Source organism: Drosophila santomea, chromosome 2L (assembly GCF_016746245.2).
Source record: "Drosophila santomea strain STO CAGO 1482 chromosome 2L, Prin_Dsan_1.1, whole genome shotgun sequence".
Classification (NCBI taxonomy): Eukaryota; Metazoa; Arthropoda; class Insecta; order Diptera; family Drosophilidae; genus Drosophila; species Drosophila santomea.
The window spans coordinates 19,571,040-19,588,678 of record NC_053016.2 but is presented as its reverse complement, the minus strand read 5'-3'; the positions used below and the strand labels follow the sequence as shown (position 1 = coordinate 19,588,678).

The window sequence follows — 17,639 nt, the reverse complement described above, 5'->3', positions numbered from 1 at the left end:
ATGGCTTCTCCGTGCTGAGTGTGTGTGGCTACTGCCCTATGTTATATAACGTATTACAACCATAATTAACACTAAATTCCCCAAATAGCAACGGACAACTGTCAGCTGCAAAATCATTTGCGGTAAGGAGTCGGAGCAATGTTCTCATGCAGAATGACTGCGTTGCGGCTGTCCCTGTTTTTGCTCCCTGTCATGTGGATGTGGACTCAGGATTCGGCTAGAGAGTGCGCCTGATCCGGGTCCCAGGACTTTTGCTGACTTATGCGATGCGTCGTGCTGCAGCAAATTATAAAATGTTTGTCCTGCTGCATTTTCCACACATCGCACAAGTCATGTCCTGCAGACCGCTCGGTTGGCCATAAGACGACGGGTACTGCTGCATTAATTTCCGGTTTCCTTCTCGTAATCAAATTAGGAAAACCAAGTAAATTGGGGTCACTTCTTGCAGATGCAATTTCTTAGGCTGTATCCAAAATAAATTTTGCAACAATCATAGATTACCAGGTTATACAATATTTGGATTTGATTTTTAGTTTTCCAACATCTAAAGATACACCTGCATTAAAATCCTCGCACAGTTAATAATAAAATCTCTTTCTATCTAATATCTTTGAGGTAAATACACAAATTATGTAAAACAACGAGCAGGAACAACTAATTTTCTAAGCCCTGTCAGATAATATTCAATTTAGCATTTCAACCATATTGATTATGAACATTAATCCGGACTAAAGCAAGAGATCGCATCTGTCTCTACTCATCCCCGACGTTATTGGGATATCCAAGACGGCCCGGGCATTGATGGAGAATTTCGTACGGCAGGAGCAAACAAACCCTCTAATTGAAGGGAGGGTGCTGCAGGACTCGTCTTCTTATTCGGTGAAATCGATGCAGAGCCTCACAAATTCCCAAATCGGTAGGATCCGAACTCTCATATATATTACCCAACTAGACAGGGCATCGCCCACTGCCGCACACATGCAATTGAGTTTTGAGTTGCGTAAGCGCAAATAGACAAACACTCCTTCCAGTTGAGTCATCAGGTTTCATAGGACGGGCGACTAGCGTTTTGGCGAAGACAATTGTGTTTGGTGTCTGTTGGGGAGCCTCTGACGTTTATGATTGCAGCAAACAAAGGCCTCGATGAGTGCACTTGAAATTGATAATTACGTTGGGAAATATTGGTCCATTGTCTCCGCATATAGTAGGCTTTTGAATGCGAGTCGAATGCTTTATATATTTCCCATCATTTCATTTTAAAGCGGAGAAATAAGTAATTACTTTGATTCTTCAGGAATGCTAGTTCTTCACGTAAGTTGAAATATTTATATACATACAAGCTAGAACTAAAAAAAAAGTATTAACTGAAATGAAATGCAAAGTAATATTTAATTATTCAATACAATTCAATCGGTTAAAGAAGTTAGCTTGCTAACCTGAAAGAACTGTAACCGGATAGAAAAGGATACTCAACTTCCAACAACCTATCTCTGTTATCAGACAATTTTCCACCGTGTTGTTTGTCCAATGGCAAAGTTTTCAATATGCAAACGCTTCTATGGCACTCTCCTCCTTTCTCAGTATAGCCAGGTGTTTTATGCGGAAAAATATTTTCTTATGCACAAGTTTTATGACAAGAAAAACACTGAGCTACAAGCGCAAACTTGACTGAGTCCTTGACGGAGTCTTGTCACTTATGGCATTACTTGGCAAAAATATAAATATATAAATTTAAATATATTTTTAGGATATTGTGCGCGGACTTAGAAAATGGATATCAAGGTTAGCTGATTAAAAACCGTTTAAGGCTTTGTTCTGTAATGAGTAATGCTTTCTATGTTTCTTAAACTTGACTTTCTGTCGGAGGCTTAAACTGCAAAGCATTTTTATTATGGCTGGTTTAGGCAGCAAATTAGTTCGCATCCTTTGCCACCATTCTTTTACTATCTCAAAGACAATTTATTCTGCAAATGGCTGACTGGAAAAAAATTAAGTAAAGTGCGTGACAGTTGGCTGGCCATTTGGCTGGTTCCCGACACAACCCCCTCTCTCTGCAGCGCGTCTTGTTAACTGAAACTAAACAGTACAAACACGACTGTCAACAACTGCAACATTTACCGCATGTCCACGTCCAGCTCGGCTCTGGGTGACAGGACATGTTGTGGCTGCTGGGGCTACCCGGACACCCAGCCCACCCACAACCGCTCATATTTGTGTGTCCATATGGCCGTCGGGGTTCACCAAACTACTGTCACTTTTTGCCCGAAACGAGGACCTTGTTTAATTGGTAAAATGCATTTTAGGAACGCTTCAGCTACTTTAAGCTTGTCTTAGCCATGGCGAGGTAACTACATAAATTAGAAATAAACTGAAATTACGTTTTCTTTTACATATCTTATAGACACTTTTATTGTAATAGATATCTATGTGTAAACACTTTTTATAAATGTAATCGTATTACCAGGATTACGTTTATTACAGGATTTCGGAGTAGTACTTGTCATACCCCTTTTAAAAGTTTAATATATTTGCTTTGCTCGTGGTCATTGCAGTCCCGATTTGGAAAATCTCAGGGAAATGACAGCTTTGCAGTTTTTTAAGGCACGTCATATGGGTACAAGTTATTCGGCAACTTTATCGCAAATACTTCCCTGAAAACAGCCGCTTCGCTGGCCAATTTTTTTAGCCATTCTTTTGGCTTTCCTCTGACAGCTGGCCACGCCCTCGCCACTGACATGTTCCACTTGCCAAATATAGTTTTATATATATAACCTACTCATTCGAGTACCTTTCATCGCTGGTATGCCTTAGGAAAATTCATAAATTAGACTTTGCATGCAATTTCGAGTGATTTTCCATCCCAGCCCACCACTTCCAGTGGCCTATATGTTTTTGTTGGTTTCCGTTTTGCCGCATTGAACATGCAATTTATGGGAGCACAAATTTTATTTGAATTACAAAAAATAAAACCGAAAATGGCGGAAAAGAATCAAATATGTTTTTACCAATTTCTGGACGATTATCAAGAAAAATAGCAAAAAAAAACGCGTGGCCCAATTTAAACATTTTCTCGTTGGCGCTATTCGGACAAATAAATTCAATAATTTATTGCCGAAAAATAGCTTGCTGTGCCCGAGATAACAGCTGTAGCAAATATTTAATCAAAACGCTGTGTACAATTTAAAGTGAACTACAAATAAAACAGGAGGGCTCGATAAAAAAGCAAAACAAAAGGATGGCCCCTTGGGGCGAAATGTGAACTGTATTATCACCTCAAATGTGTGTAATAAAGTGCCGAGGAGGCCTCTCACCCAAAGCAGCTCGATTCTCCCTCCACAATTGCCAACATGACGCAAAGGCGGCAAAGAACACGAAGGGTAGCATATGACAAAGGCAGCCCCTCATCCCGCAAGTCAGTCTCCAATTTCGACCAGGACAAAGAACCCGGCCAATGAAGTAATCATTGTGCGCCAGACAAGTCAACATACGAGTACAGCGATTGGGGAGGGGGAGCGATTGGGGAGCGGCGGGCACATGAGCCAATAAATAAATTACCCGTGGGCTCAAATCAGCCACACGACCTTAAAGGTAATTCGGGATTCATATCATGGAATTTTCTATAAAAAATACTTTTAAATATACTGTATTTTATATATTTAATACATAATACAAGCAAAATCCAAACAGGTATAAGAAGGCGTAGAGATAGAAAGTAAATTATATTGGAGTTGCTGATACTAAGAAAAAAATTCATTTCTCACTTAAAAATAACCTTTTAAATACAAATTCATATTTGTCATGTCGAAGCCGACAAACTTAAAGGACGCATTGGCCAAGTGGGAGGATCGCAATAAACAAGCAGCCATCACTGCCAAGGAGATTGGACTTCAGTTCCAGTATCCGCCGATCGAGAAAATGGATCCAATTCTCAACACTCTAACCGAGTGCCAAAAGCTCAGCTTGTCCTCAAATATGATTGAGAAGATTACTGGAATTTCGGGAATGAAGAACCTGAAGGTCCTGAGCCTGGCACGTAATAATCTTAAGACGCTCAACGGCATAGAACCACTGGCCGATACTCTGGAGGAATTGTGGGTCAGCTACAACAACATTGAGAAGATAAAGCCCCTGGAATCGATGAAGGCCCTGCGGGTGTTTTACATATCCTTCAATATGATCAAGGACTGGGCGGAGTTCATGCGCATGGGTGTACCACCAAACCTCGGCGAGATCACATTTGTGGGAAATCCTTTGAACGAGAACATGGACCCGTCAGCCTTCACTGCCGAGGCAGTCCGTCGTCTGCCCAACATGAAGAAACTCGATGGGGAGCCTGTCATTCGTTAGGGGAAAACCAGCTTTTACGGTTGTGTTGTGTTTGAAATAAAGGAAAGTCGAAAGTCGACTCGAGCCTTTGACCTTAGTGTTCGACTAAATCACAGACAACAATACATGGCTAGCATCCAGAATTACTTCAGCAGCTGAACGTATGTGATAGGCATTTAAGCAGAAAACATGTTCCATTGAATTGTCTTATTTTTGTGCTTCGGCACAGCACAGAAGTGTTCTTTCAATTTACAATGCGTTCCCATGCTGCTGATGAGCTCCATTGTTTTGCCTGACTCAAGTGGCTCTGTGTGAAACTGTAGATACTCTGCACCCAACTGGAGTATTACTTAAGGCGCATTTAGTATAGTATAGATGCATTCCATTCATTTAAATATTTTCAATTAATAAATAAATTATTTATTAATTATTAAAATTGAAAGTTACTTCAGTTACTTTAGTTTTCATTATCTGATCAGAAGATTCTTCTGAGAAGAAGCTTGAACTCCTGTTTTGTTGTACTACATTGCTTAAATCTCTAAAAGTAAATGCCTGAGCAGGAATTTAATGTAAATTGCTGGATTATATATATCAACAGTAAGTAAATCATCAAGAAGCACCGATTAATTTTTTCTATTAAACCATAACCCGACAGGAAAATCAATAAATAGCTAAGTCAATTGAAGCCTGAAGGGACCTATAATTTCGACTGGATGTGCTTTCTGTCGGCACATGGTATTTGTTTTCCGTGCATAAATAATCAACAATAGTGAATGGATGGGGATGGCGGCCAGTCATAGATTTTTGGCAAACAGACAACTAAACAAAATATACGAGAATGCGAATTTCTGTCTGCCAAACCGAGACACCAGATAAAAATGTTGAATAAAATCATAAAAACGGCAGCCAAATCCCTGCCGAGCCCCAAGCAAACTAATGCAAACCAAACCAATTGCCAGACACGAAAGTTTAATGATACTTTTATGTCTTTTCAATTTAACAACTTCTCTATTATGGCTGTTTTGGCTGCTGCTGTTTGTATTTGATAAACAATAATATTAATGTAAACATCAAGGCCGTCCATAGTTCGACATTTTGGCAGACAAACAGAAAACGAGACAATTGTACAATCGGTTGAACACAAAAATATTTTATGGCAGCAATACTTGCCGCTTGGTTGATTAGGCGACAGAAATCGAAGTATAAGCCTCCTTTAAAGTGTAAAGTAAAATTTTATTGTCCAATTTGAAACTAGTGAAGAAAAGCATTTCGTTGACTTTTTTGTCATTATGTTTGCACATCTTATAATATACATATTTGTTTTGTTTGTTTTTAAATCCATTTATATGTGAAAATTAATATCTGAGCATGAAGTTATGTTAAATCCTTAAGTTCTTCTTAGCATTTTTAAGCTTTATTCCATATTTTATTACTAGATAATGTTAGGGTGGGAGTTCGTTTCGCTGTATTAGCCTTTATCAGCTGAAGTGTATGGCTAGTACGTGTCTGGCATTGTATTTAACTGAACATATGGTTTGAAAAGTTACCTCAAAAATAGCTTCCCCTCCTGCGATTGAAAAATACTGTGACACCCATCTTAATGCCAAATGCCGAAACAGTTCGGGGCTGTGTGTTTGCGAGGGCTTATACTAAATTTACGTTACAAGTTTGTGTGGCCAGCTCTGGCCCATGCTGTTTTCTAGTCGTTGGCAACTCTGGCAATGACAACACCGAACCGAACTACAACGTTCTCTTCCCAGAACAATCCCGCCAGTATATGTATGTTGGTCAGGACGGGCTTGGGAGAAGGAGTCGGTATGGGTGGGCAAAACTTGGAGTGGTTTTTACGCTGTGGTTGCGCAATCGTCTGTGTTTGTGCTCTGCTGGCCGGGTTTTATTTTTCACATTTTTGCACTTGCTGTGGTCAAGGGTTGTGTCGGTGTTGCCAAAGTGTTGCCATATATTCTAAATATGTTGGTTCGCCCCTGTTGGCCAGTTGCGGCGGCAAAACGTAAGAGTGGCTAAAACGACAGTTAAACGCAAAACGGTCGAAAAAGCCACTTGGCAAACTAAACGCGTGATTTATGCCCCAACAATGATAAGAGAAAGCAGGGGAAAAAAGGCGTCGAGCAGGTGAGAAGCAAACAAAAAAAACAGATTCTTTTTAATCCAACGTGTACAATTACACAACTGAAGCTTTAAGAACTTAAATGTAGTTGCACTAGTTAAAATCTGGGAAATGATTTTACGTTTTTTCGACAGTCTCTTCATCTTTTACTTTCTTAAGACCATTTTTTACATATGTATGATGTAGAGAGTGTTTGGGTCAGTACCACTTCTTTAAGACACTTTAAGCTCGCCCATGCTCTCATGCAAGACTTTCCTAGAGATTCGCATTCACATCTTGTGCCTGTCAAAGAAGCATAAATCTATTCAAAGTCTTTACGAAAAATCCAGACAAATGCCAGAGATTACAAAAAGATTTCGGCCCACATGATGCATGGTGCCTCGGGCAATGAGGGGGCTGTGGAGCTGGAGGTGGAGGTCCTCGTGGCGAGAATACATGTGTGTGTAGGTCTATCTGGCACCACAAATGTAACCGAGCGACGCACACAAAAACAATTAAAGCCTGATTAATAGTTGCAGCCCACATCCGCCAGCCGTTCCACCTTTCGCCAAGTTCTCTTGGCCCGAAATCTCGTCCACATCCGCATCCTACTCAGGCTGCCACTGAGGCTGAGTTATGACTTTTGCTGGCTGTTTAGCATACTTTTAGGCTTCAGACATTGTTGTGTGAGTGCGTTTGGTCCTCGCTCGCGCATAAGTCAAATTGTTGTTAATTTCACAAGGTTTTAACCCTTAAACCAGAATAGCAGCAGGGACATAACATAAATTCATTTGCATCCGCCCCAGGGTCTCACGACCGCCATTCAACCCCACCGCGCTCTCCCGTTGAAACATTGTATAAATCATTAAATTTTAATGCTTCCCAGGAGATCAATGAACATGACCGCAAATTATACTGAAGCGTGCTTTCAGTCGCATAAAAAGATTTCCCTGCATAAAATGCATTTAATGCAAACAAAAAAAGCAATCATAAAAAGTTTCTGGTTTGAAGTAGCAGTTTGTGCGGGTGTCTGCCTGTCTGTATCTACCGAGCAGCAAAAGGCAAACATAGTAATGATATTGCATTGGATGAGTGACTGTCTAGACTTTAAATGCGTTGAGTCGTGCTGCAATTTAATGTGAAACAAGGCATGTTTCGCAATTGGAGTTTTATAAGCGCGAACTGGCCGATTGAGTTTAAATGGTTGTTTCTCAATTTTAATCATCTACTTAACTGTCTTAAAGTATAATGTAAAAAGCAGAGCATGGTGCAGCCCCTCTAAAATCCCTTATTATTAGAAGATTGATAATATATATCTTTAATATATACCCCGTTTTCATAGCATACATCCCAAAAAAATAAATATATAAGTAGCACAAAGTAAATTAAGTTGAAATAAAGAAACTTTTTACTTCAAATGTATATCTATTAACACTGTTGTCATGGCGACTTCCTGTTGCAAAAAGAAGCGTAAACTGCACTTCCGGCGCCTTAAAACATGACATGAAGAAACCAAGAGGCTTGCATATGCAAACGTACACTCAGATAGTAAATCAAAAAGTTCTGCACTACGAAATAGAAACGAGCAAGTCCTCTCGTTCAGGCTGCACTTATATCTACTCGTACTTATTTTAACGGCATCTGCAGACACGCCCTCTTCGAGGTACTCTTACCAGCGTATTTGACATGAGAAATCATAAACAAGTTGTGCAAACTTCTGCTGGCACACACAAAACTCCATTTTGCAACAGGAAGTCGCACGCACACTGCCCCTAACCCATACAGATATAGCTGAAAATGTATAAATTAAAATTTTCGCATCGCGCAGAGGCCACCAAAAAGACGAGGTCCTGCTGCAAGGATGGGACATCGCAGCCAGGGGATGGCGAATTTTGCATTCGTCCAAAGTGGAAAAAATATACTTTACACTGACGAAAATAACACAAGGAAAAAGTAATTTATTCAAATACGATTGTCTTAAAACTGGTGTTTTTAGACAGTAAAAAAAGTACATTTTAGTGCTAAAGTAAAGTGTTTTTCTTAAGTATTTCTTTCAAAGCGCAATATGATTATAACAGATAACTATCAATTCTGAATTTAAGGGCTTGAGAAAGACATTTAAACTACTTTGTAGGTTTCAAATAGTCATAAAACAAAGTAATATTAAAATAAAATAAAATAATTTAGTAAAAAAACAAGAGAGAACGCTATAGTCGAGTTCCCCGACTATCTGATACCCGTTACTCAGCTAGTAGAAGTGCAGGTTTGTGGGCGTTAGAGTGGGCGTGGCAAAAAGTTTTTTGGCAAATCGATAGAAATTTAGACGACTAATACAAAAATGAAAAAATATCTAAACATTTTTCAAAAGTGTGGGCGTGGCAGCTTTGGGCGGTTTGTGGGCGTTAGAGTGGGCGTGGCAAAACGGTTTTTGGCAAATTGATAGAAATTTACAAGACCAATACAAAAATGAAAAAATATCAAAACATTTTTCAAAAGTGTGGGCGTGGCAGTATTGGGCGGTTTGTGGGCGTTAGAGTGGGCGTGGCAACATGAATCGACAAACTTGCGCTGCGTCTATGTCTCTGGAGTCTGTATGCCCAATCTAAACTTTCTAGCTTTTGTAGTTCCTGAGATCTCAGCGTTCATACGGACGGACAGACAGACAGACAGACAGACGGACAGACGGACAGACGGACAGACGGACAGACGGACAGACGGACAGACGGACAGACAGACGGACGGACAGACGGACATGGCCAGATCGACTCGACTATTGATCCTGATCAAGAATATATATACTTTATATGGTCGGAAACGCTTCCTTCTGCCTGTTACATACTTTTCAACGAATCTAGTATACCCTTTTACTCTACGAGTAACGGGTATAATAATACAATTGATGTTAAAACTATTTTAATACAGAAGGGTATTAACTAACTCCACGAAAACAGTATTTCCTGTTTCAGATTTTTAATTTGTTGCTGGATTTGCGTCAGTAGTTCCCGCTCCTTCGGGTGCCTGCGTATTTTGTTTATGCGTCTTACATAAATAGTTTAACATATTTAAATATTAAAGTTTTTGTTATGCTCTGCATCATCTTGGGCAAGAATTTGCTGCCCCTTTGTTTACGCCCAAGGTCCTTGCCCGACCACCACCCTTCATGTTATGTTTTCTGAATAACAATTAGCTTCCGCTTTAAGCCGGGGTCTCACAATCCTTCTGCTGCCGCATGGCGTATGTTTAATTTCCGGTATTGCGCATACGCCTAGTATTCGTAAACGGCATTTAATTTCACACAATTCTGCATTAATTTCAAAAGCGATTTGCCAGCTTTGCAGTCAACTGTTGTTCTCTTCACTTCTTGCTGGAAATACTATTAATGCTGTGATTAATTGTCATGTCTGACGAACAATCAGAAAGGACAATTTGTTTTCACTGACAACAGACTGTCACCAAACTGATAAGAGTATGAAATTCTTCTTGGACTGCGACAATTTGATATTCCGGACAAAAGCTCGGAAAATATTTGGATTTGCCTCTCCGGGCATCGTAGCAAAATCACAAATTAAGGAGAGTCCCAGGACCAAAGCGACTTGCTTCAACTTACAATTTGCAAACTATAAATTTTGCAGAATGCGAACCAACGCCGCTGCTCGGCACACAAACCTTCAGCAATAACAATCTTTCGGCTTATAAAATTCAATTATGCATATTTCGGGGCTCACGTGATAGTCGTACGATGACAAACATATTTAACCACTTGTCCATACTGCAATGCAAATTCGGTAATATCGCATTTATTAGACATCTTGTTTGCCTTTGCCTTGCCTTGCGGCTTTACTTTGTCCTCCATTGGTGGACAAGCAATTTTATTTTCAGCCTGCAGTTGTGAATCCTGCTATTGAAATGCACTTGATTTGCTTAGACATTCAACTAAATAGTTTTCATAACTTAGGCCAAGTGCCAGAAGCTTGTGACACTGAAAAACTTATTATATACTTGTATCCTGGTCGGTATAATTTGGTTGGTATAATTAATTTAAAAATATAGAAGCTTTATTTCTTAGTTTTACTTAACCTTTGCAATATTGTTTTTATTACAATATTCTGTTGACAAATTCTCGATCTAAATATTATGAGTATAAGTTTGAACATTTTTTTTTATTAACGTTAATAGGGTCTTGTATATCATTTCTGAGCAGCAATGAAAAAAAAGGTTTTCTTTGCGATTTGATTTCGCAGCAACACGAGGCTATAGGCGACTAAATCTTCAGATACTTAACAAATTGTTTTTCTTTTGGACTTTCCCAGTGCCCCACTCTGATTGTTTTTTATTGCCCGCTTTGTCATCTGGTCGCGAAATGTCGTCCGCCTTCTTCCTTGTCGTCGGGCTGTTGTGCAACTTCCTGTTTCCGTTCGGATCCCCAAACGTCTCCTCCTCTTACGCGCTTCGCTGATGTGTAAATTAATGTCATTTTCGGCGCGATATTTTTCGGGTGTTTTTCCTTTTGTTTTTCTGTTTTTTTCCCTTTTATTTTTGGGTTCAGGGCTTCCTGCCATTTGCCTCGTAGGCTGATTGAATTTTTATGATGACGCGCTTTGGTTTCCCGCTTTGCATATTGTTTAGCATTCCCTTTTTGTTTTGCGGGGGGAATGCAAAAAACATAATTAAGGTGATTTTATGCAGACTCCTTCGTATGCCACTCATTATTATCAGTTTTTTCTACTCTTCTGCCGCTTTTAATTGTTTTTAATTAATTTTTTATAACCGATGTGGTTGGGCTGTTGGGGTTCTTAGGCCCGAGGCATTGGCACGTGGTAATTGCGGTGAAGCGCAGTTGGAGTACATACATATATTTTTCTTCTCTTCCGACTCTTCTGAGCCTCTTAGGCTGTTCCGGTGATTATTTTTTTCGGTTCATGTTAATTGCAAAACTTTCCCGAACCTCTCTCACCCCCACCGAAAAAAAGGGAAGGAAATGGGAACTATCTGAAAGGCCCTTAACACTTATTCTGATTGTTGTTGCGCACTCGAAAAACAATGAAATGAAATTTGTACACTAAAGTTTTACTGCAGGCGCAAAACAGACACAGAAAGTATAGGGGAAGCGTCGGAAAACTCATTTAGTTAGCATAACAAAAGGCCAAGTTGGAGAGTGAGTTTCCAGGGGAGGCCCTAATAACCCACTAGCAAACACACTAATTTGCACTTGAGCCCAATAATGAGTGTGCCGACGAGTGGCTGACTGGATGACTAGATGAGTAGATGAGTAGATTGCTGTATGAGTGGGGCGATGAGAGATCAGCTGGGATTGTGTTCCAAGTGCCGTGGTCTGTCTAGAAGAGAGGTTCGAGTGCGTGTGTGCGAGTGTGCGAGTGTGCCAGTGTTTGGACTAATTTCTAATTTGAATGGTGATTTATGCAGCTTGAACTAGGATTTTAGCATGGCCAAGTCGGGTTTATGCCTGCTAACCTGTTGAGCCACCCCGGCAACTAATTTAATTTCTACTAAAGCCCGCACCGAAAACAAATCCCTGCCGTATCCATCCAGCCCTTAACCCATTGGTCCCCAACAGATTTTGGGCTTAGTGTACAAAAATTAAATACGTTGAAGGCGGGACGGCGCTAAAGGTTAATCTTCGCTCCTGCCGGTTGCCATTGAATGCCTGTTCGGGCGCAAGAATAAAAATGAGAATTATTTCTGGAGCTGGAGCCCAAGAAGGAGAGGTTGGTATCATAATAACCGTAAGCCGTCAGGAATTAGTTGCATTTTCATCATTTTCATTTCGGTTCGCCCTTCACAATTTCTAAAATGGAATGAAAGCGAAATGTGCTTTGTGGTCGGGTGAAAATGAAAAGGATACGGCTCAGGTCGTCGTGCCTCCTTTTTTCTTCCCGCTTCTGCTGCTGCTGGCAGCCAAGATTTTCATGGCTAAATGAGATGGTTTTTGTGGTCGGATGAACTAAGAAATATGCTGATAGGAGGAGCGGAGAACTGGCATGAATCTGACAGCTGTTGGCCTGGAAAAGTGGAATGTCAAAGGGTCGGGTCCGAGCGAAGTAATGAAAAGGGAAATTTTTGAAAGGCTCCCATAGTTTGAAATGTAGTTCAGGGTTTTAATTGAATGCTCCGGAAAACTATTTTAAGGTGGTTATGGTGCCTGCCGAGGCCTTAAAATTACTTTAGAGTGAAATGCACCAAAATATGCTTTCGGTATAGTGCGCAGAAGAATATTTTGAGGTATTTTGGTTCATCTATTAATTTTTGTTGCACATAAAATCTACTAAACAACTCATTTGGCATTTATTTTTTATATCATTATGTCTTACACTCATTCATGTGAATATTTTTGATAACCACCAAACCGTTTTAAAATACCGATAACATTTGACTACCAAACTTGTGACAATTAAAAAGTTTATTCGACACCTGAAGTTTCGTGAGCATTATGAGACTGAGAATTCGAACGTTTGTGAGCTTCCTCTATCTTTACCTTCATTAAGATCGGAAATTGCAGCCTGTCAAAGAAAAGTCTCCTTGTCTTGCAAGTCCACCAGGGGAAACAATTTATCCGGAAAATTTTCTGGCAAACGCCAAAGAGTATGCTGCACTTTCTTGGCAACTAAACAAGCTTAACAACTATTTTAATGATAAGTTTCCTATGCAATACCCAAACAAAGTGCAATTAAAAGTTTTAGGCAAGTCCCAGAATGTTCCCCAACTACGGCTGCCAGGCTTAAGTTGGCCCCTCGCCGCCTCACTATCTATTTGGTTAATTAACGCAAAGGCAAATTTAAATATTTATAAACATTTTTTGAAATATCCCCTCGAACCATTTGGCGGATTGCTGGTTTGTGCAACCGCCGGGCTCAACCGCTGCAACCGGTTGCAACCATTGAACCACAGCGGTGCAACAGGACACTCGGATAAATGGCAGGACATGTGGTGGCTCCTTTCCGTTCCCTAACTCGTTCGCTCTCCTCTGTGTGAATGCTTTTGTACTTTGCACTGCAATTTAGCAAATCGATTGGTTACTCCCTGCCCACCGATGCTGACGCCATTCGATTTTTATGGCTTTCAAAAAGCCAGCGGACCCCAACAAATGACCTCCGCCCACTTCCCGTACTGCGGCCAGGACATGCAGCGCAATAAAAAGCGCATGCCACTGCCTACGGAGCTAAAGTCCCGCCCATAAAAAATCGCTAAACGGCAATAATAAAGCCGGCTGTGGCAATAAAAACGCAGATAAAGTGAATATCTCCGCTGTCGCAGCGAAGGTGGAAAGCCAGTACTCTTTCTTTGGTAACTAAAGAGGTTTGGTTATTTAAAAGCAGAAAAATAACTCTGCGTTAGGAGAAAATATGCTTTAGCGAGTGGGAAAGTAAAATCGAGAGCTCTTATTTGATTGCTGTGCAACATTGTTATAACCTTGCAAAGGATCTTCAAATTGTAATTACCTGTTTACTATCAACTTGTATTAAGGGTGTTAAGGCGTTAGCCTTCGTAGAATTTCATTAGACGAATTTAAAATGTAAACACCTATAATGTTTTTTAAGTTTCTGCAAGAGTATAAGAATTCGGCTTTCTATATTAACAAATTAAGTAAGTACTGTAAATTTTAGTCGCATAATTTACAGTTCAATTTATTCATGTTTATAGATTAAGTACAAAATAACTTTAAGTATTTAGATATTTCAACAGAAAATATAAACTTGTAATTGCAGACTTTCGCATAAGGCACGTTTGAAATTTGAAGCATATTTGAGAGATTCACCTTTAATAAAAGATCAATAGGCATTAATGTGTTAGTCGGTCATAGCCCCAAAACTCTAGAGGTGCAGAATGGTCTGTGGGGGCTGCTTGCCACATTAGTGGTATCCGTTTGAAACTAATTTCGCATGAGGAACAGGTGCGATGAGCACACACGATGAGATTTCGTTTTTGGTTAGCAAACGACACGCGCAATTATTGCTCGAGCATTTTATTTGATTGTGTGCGTGGGGCTGGCTGGGAAGGATACGTGGCTCGAATTTGGCTTGTTTGATCAAAGCAACCTCGACAATCAAACAAATTGAATTGAGATCGATTTTTTGTTGTAAGTTTACTTAAATTTTATCAGTGCTGCTTGTGGTGTTGTTGGTTTTTTACAAGGGTTAGCTTACCCACCATATATTGTATTTCTGGATTGAGACGGTTATCAAAAAAGTAGATGTAACACTTATGAAAATCAGAGGGCCTACTATTAAATACCTCCAGGAGACCTAACTTTACTTTAAATTCAGAAAAGCTCTTAGAAACGAAGTCACGCTGTGCTCCACTTTTCTGTGGATATGTTCCACATTGAATAACCCCATTTCTTGGACATTAGATCTAATATTTGCAATTTTCTCGTTCCACATTCGTGGAAAGCCGCTTGTGGGTGAATCATTGTCATTGCTTGGCCCAAATGCACGAAGCACATTAATCAGAGAAGGAATCTCCTTTTGGCGGCAACGAATTAGTTAAAAGCGAACTGTAGATGTCAAAGCGAGACAGCTGACTTGCCTAATTAGGAGCCAAGTGAAATAAAAATATTACACATACGCCATGTATGCAATTTTTCAACTTATAATTTGCGCCCACGCAAGTGCGGTTGTGTGTGTTTGTGTTGTATTAGAGGATGGAAAACTGGGTGGCGGGCTTGAAAAGCTCGACTCTTGGCTGCATTTCAATTGACATGCCCAACGGCACGGGAGGCTAAAAAATACTGTTGCAGATGTTCTTGTTGCCGTTGTAATGCGCATTCGGAATGAGCACACGCATAAGAATTGAGGCCACACATTAATACGCGGCATTGGCGTAGTCTCAACCACCGATGCCCCCCATCATTACATCTAGTACTTTTCGAGGCCTCCGTCGTTGTACAAAGGTAATGCAGTAGCATTCCATGTATTGAAATCGTTTATAAAAAATGTTGAAAAACTGTAAATGCTTAATAAAAACTAAACATTTCCATGTAAATAAGACTGCTTGTATTCCTAAATAAATGTTTGTAAGGTTCCCAAGAAATATTAAATCATATATAACTCAATTAATACAAGAATTTGTGGTATATCCCTACTGCGGACGACGCTGACACACCCACACATTCACTTTAGGCCGAGGAGCGCGAATGTTAATTTAGAAGCCTCATCCAAAAACAGCAGCCAAATGCAGATTCAAATGGGCATGCAGAAGCCGCGAGTCCCAAATGCAGGCGACCATGTCGAGCCACGCCCTCCGGGAGGATCGGGGCTCGAAACTAAAACTGCAAGCCAAGCCAACCACAGAAAAGCCTGCCATGCAGGATGCAAAATGCAGCTCCTGACAAAAGCCTCGACGCCGCCCCTGCTTAGCCACCGCAGGATCCTCATCCACATCATCCTCAGCGGCAGGATTGCGGCTTGCGCCGCTGTAACTCTTTTCAAATAATAATTAACAATTTATTCCCCAAACAGAACGCACACAGACGAATGTGCGAATGGGGCTGTCAGCGTTAGTCATATCATTAGAGGCAACGTGTTGCTGACTTTTTGAGGCCTGCCAGGCTTGAGGGAAATCATGCCAATGACGCACAGCAAGAAACTATGAGTGTGAACACCAAAACTGGGCACCGATTTGACACTTGGATTGGACCCTTACACCAATGTTCTGGATGCCATTTCCTTTATCGCCAAACAAAAAATAACCATAAGGACGATTCAATGTATAGGTCAGTGACCGCTTCCTCATCAGATTTTAAATTGTTTGAATTAAAACCTTACTTCTAGACAAATACCACTTGAAACTATCCTGTGGACGAAAAGTGTAGTCTTTCTTAAATTTTATTCGACTTCCATATGTTACTCTCCCTTTTAAGATATTTTAAAATAGTTTGAACTGCAGCACAACTTCTTGGCAAATATCCTTTTTTCTTGTTTAAACTTTACTCTAAATAAAACATTTTTATAACAGCACGCAGATATTGGGGAAGAGTATCATACTTACAACCGGGACTTGTCATCAGTTTTTTGAAGCCGGCGCTGTTGACATTTTGTTCGTAGGCGCTCGGAGGTATGCACTATATTTGTGTTTTTGCGGTTTCGCTTTGTATTTGAGCACTGCGCACACCAACACACACCAACGCACACATTGACAGCCAGCCATTGAGCAGAGTCAAATGCATGTGCAGAACATTCCGCGTCATGTCAAGCGTAAATGAGTGTCTTTCATTTTTGTTTGCCCCTCAGTCGGGGATCTCAGCCCTCAGAATCCAGCCCTAGAAACTCGCTGCCCCCCTTTCATCCTGTCGCTTACTGTTAATTAAAAATGGGCGGCAAAAAGGATGAGGGCGGGGCTGGCAGTAACAGAGGCGCAAGTTGAACGCGTCGTATGAGTATTTTAATTAGTTTGCATAATTATGTGTGCTCCCTGGTCCTTGTGCTCCCCACATAGGCGCACAAGCGCACAAGCACTCATATCAACCTACAGGTCCTTGGCGGCCACAACACGAAGTTACCAATTCCTTCCTTTCTTTCATCGCCGCCCCGAAAAACCTTTTCATCTGCCGCATTTTATGAAGGTTTAACAACTTTTTGATACAAATTCGCATACCTACATGTGGGTGTGCGTGAAGCTTGATGTTTGAATCCAAGGGCATTGCATTGTACCACTCATCTTTGTGGTGCACTGAGGGAAAATTTCAACATATTTAACTCACGTAACAAATACGATTTTTTTAATTCGAATTATATTTTTATACAATACAATCAAAATAAACTATTATATGACTTTGTAAGATTTATATATTTTATATATTTTGTAAAATAAATATATATAATTGATATAAATTGAATATTGTGATCGAGGAAACTAACTGTTATTATAATGTGGAAGCAAGTAAGGTCCTTTAATATTCAACATTTTCTCTTGCGTTAATTTTTGGTCTCTGTAGCGCCGTTTTATTGAAAAGTTTATTGATGTTTGCCATATAATTCCTCCCAGCAGTTTACTTTGCCAGCAATAAACAATTTTTAAGGGTTCGGTCTGGTCGGTTGCTTCCTTGCTTTGCAGCAGTGAATCTGCATGATGCCCTCCATGAAATGCGGGGACTCGTCTGCTATTTTCGTACGGCCTTATTTTTGTGCATGGTAGCAGAATATTTACTTGCATCGGAGTGCCTTATTCCGGAACTTTGTAATTAAAGAGA

The 17,639-nt window shown here is 40.2% G+C and overlaps 1 protein-coding gene across 1 annotated transcript; it reads left to right on the top strand.

Annotated features, from left to right (window-relative positions):
- Positions 1-3,699: 3,699 nt before the first annotated feature.
- On the top strand, positions 3,700-4,405 carry LOC120454143 (dynein axonemal light chain 1). The gene has a single exon (XM_039639204.2). It carries the CDS (start codon positions 3,799-3,801, stop codon positions 4,345-4,347), a length of 549 nt encoding a protein of 182 aa, XP_039495138.1. The 5' UTR covers positions 3,700-3,798; the 3' UTR covers positions 4,348-4,405.
- The last annotated feature ends 13,234 nt before the right edge of the window (positions 4,406-17,639 follow it).

Excerpts from the sequence above, each read along its gene's own strand:
- LOC120454143 (XM_039639204.2), top strand. The coding sequence starts at position 3,799 with ATGTCGAAGCCGACAAACTTAAAGGACGCATTGGCCAAGTGGGAGGAT.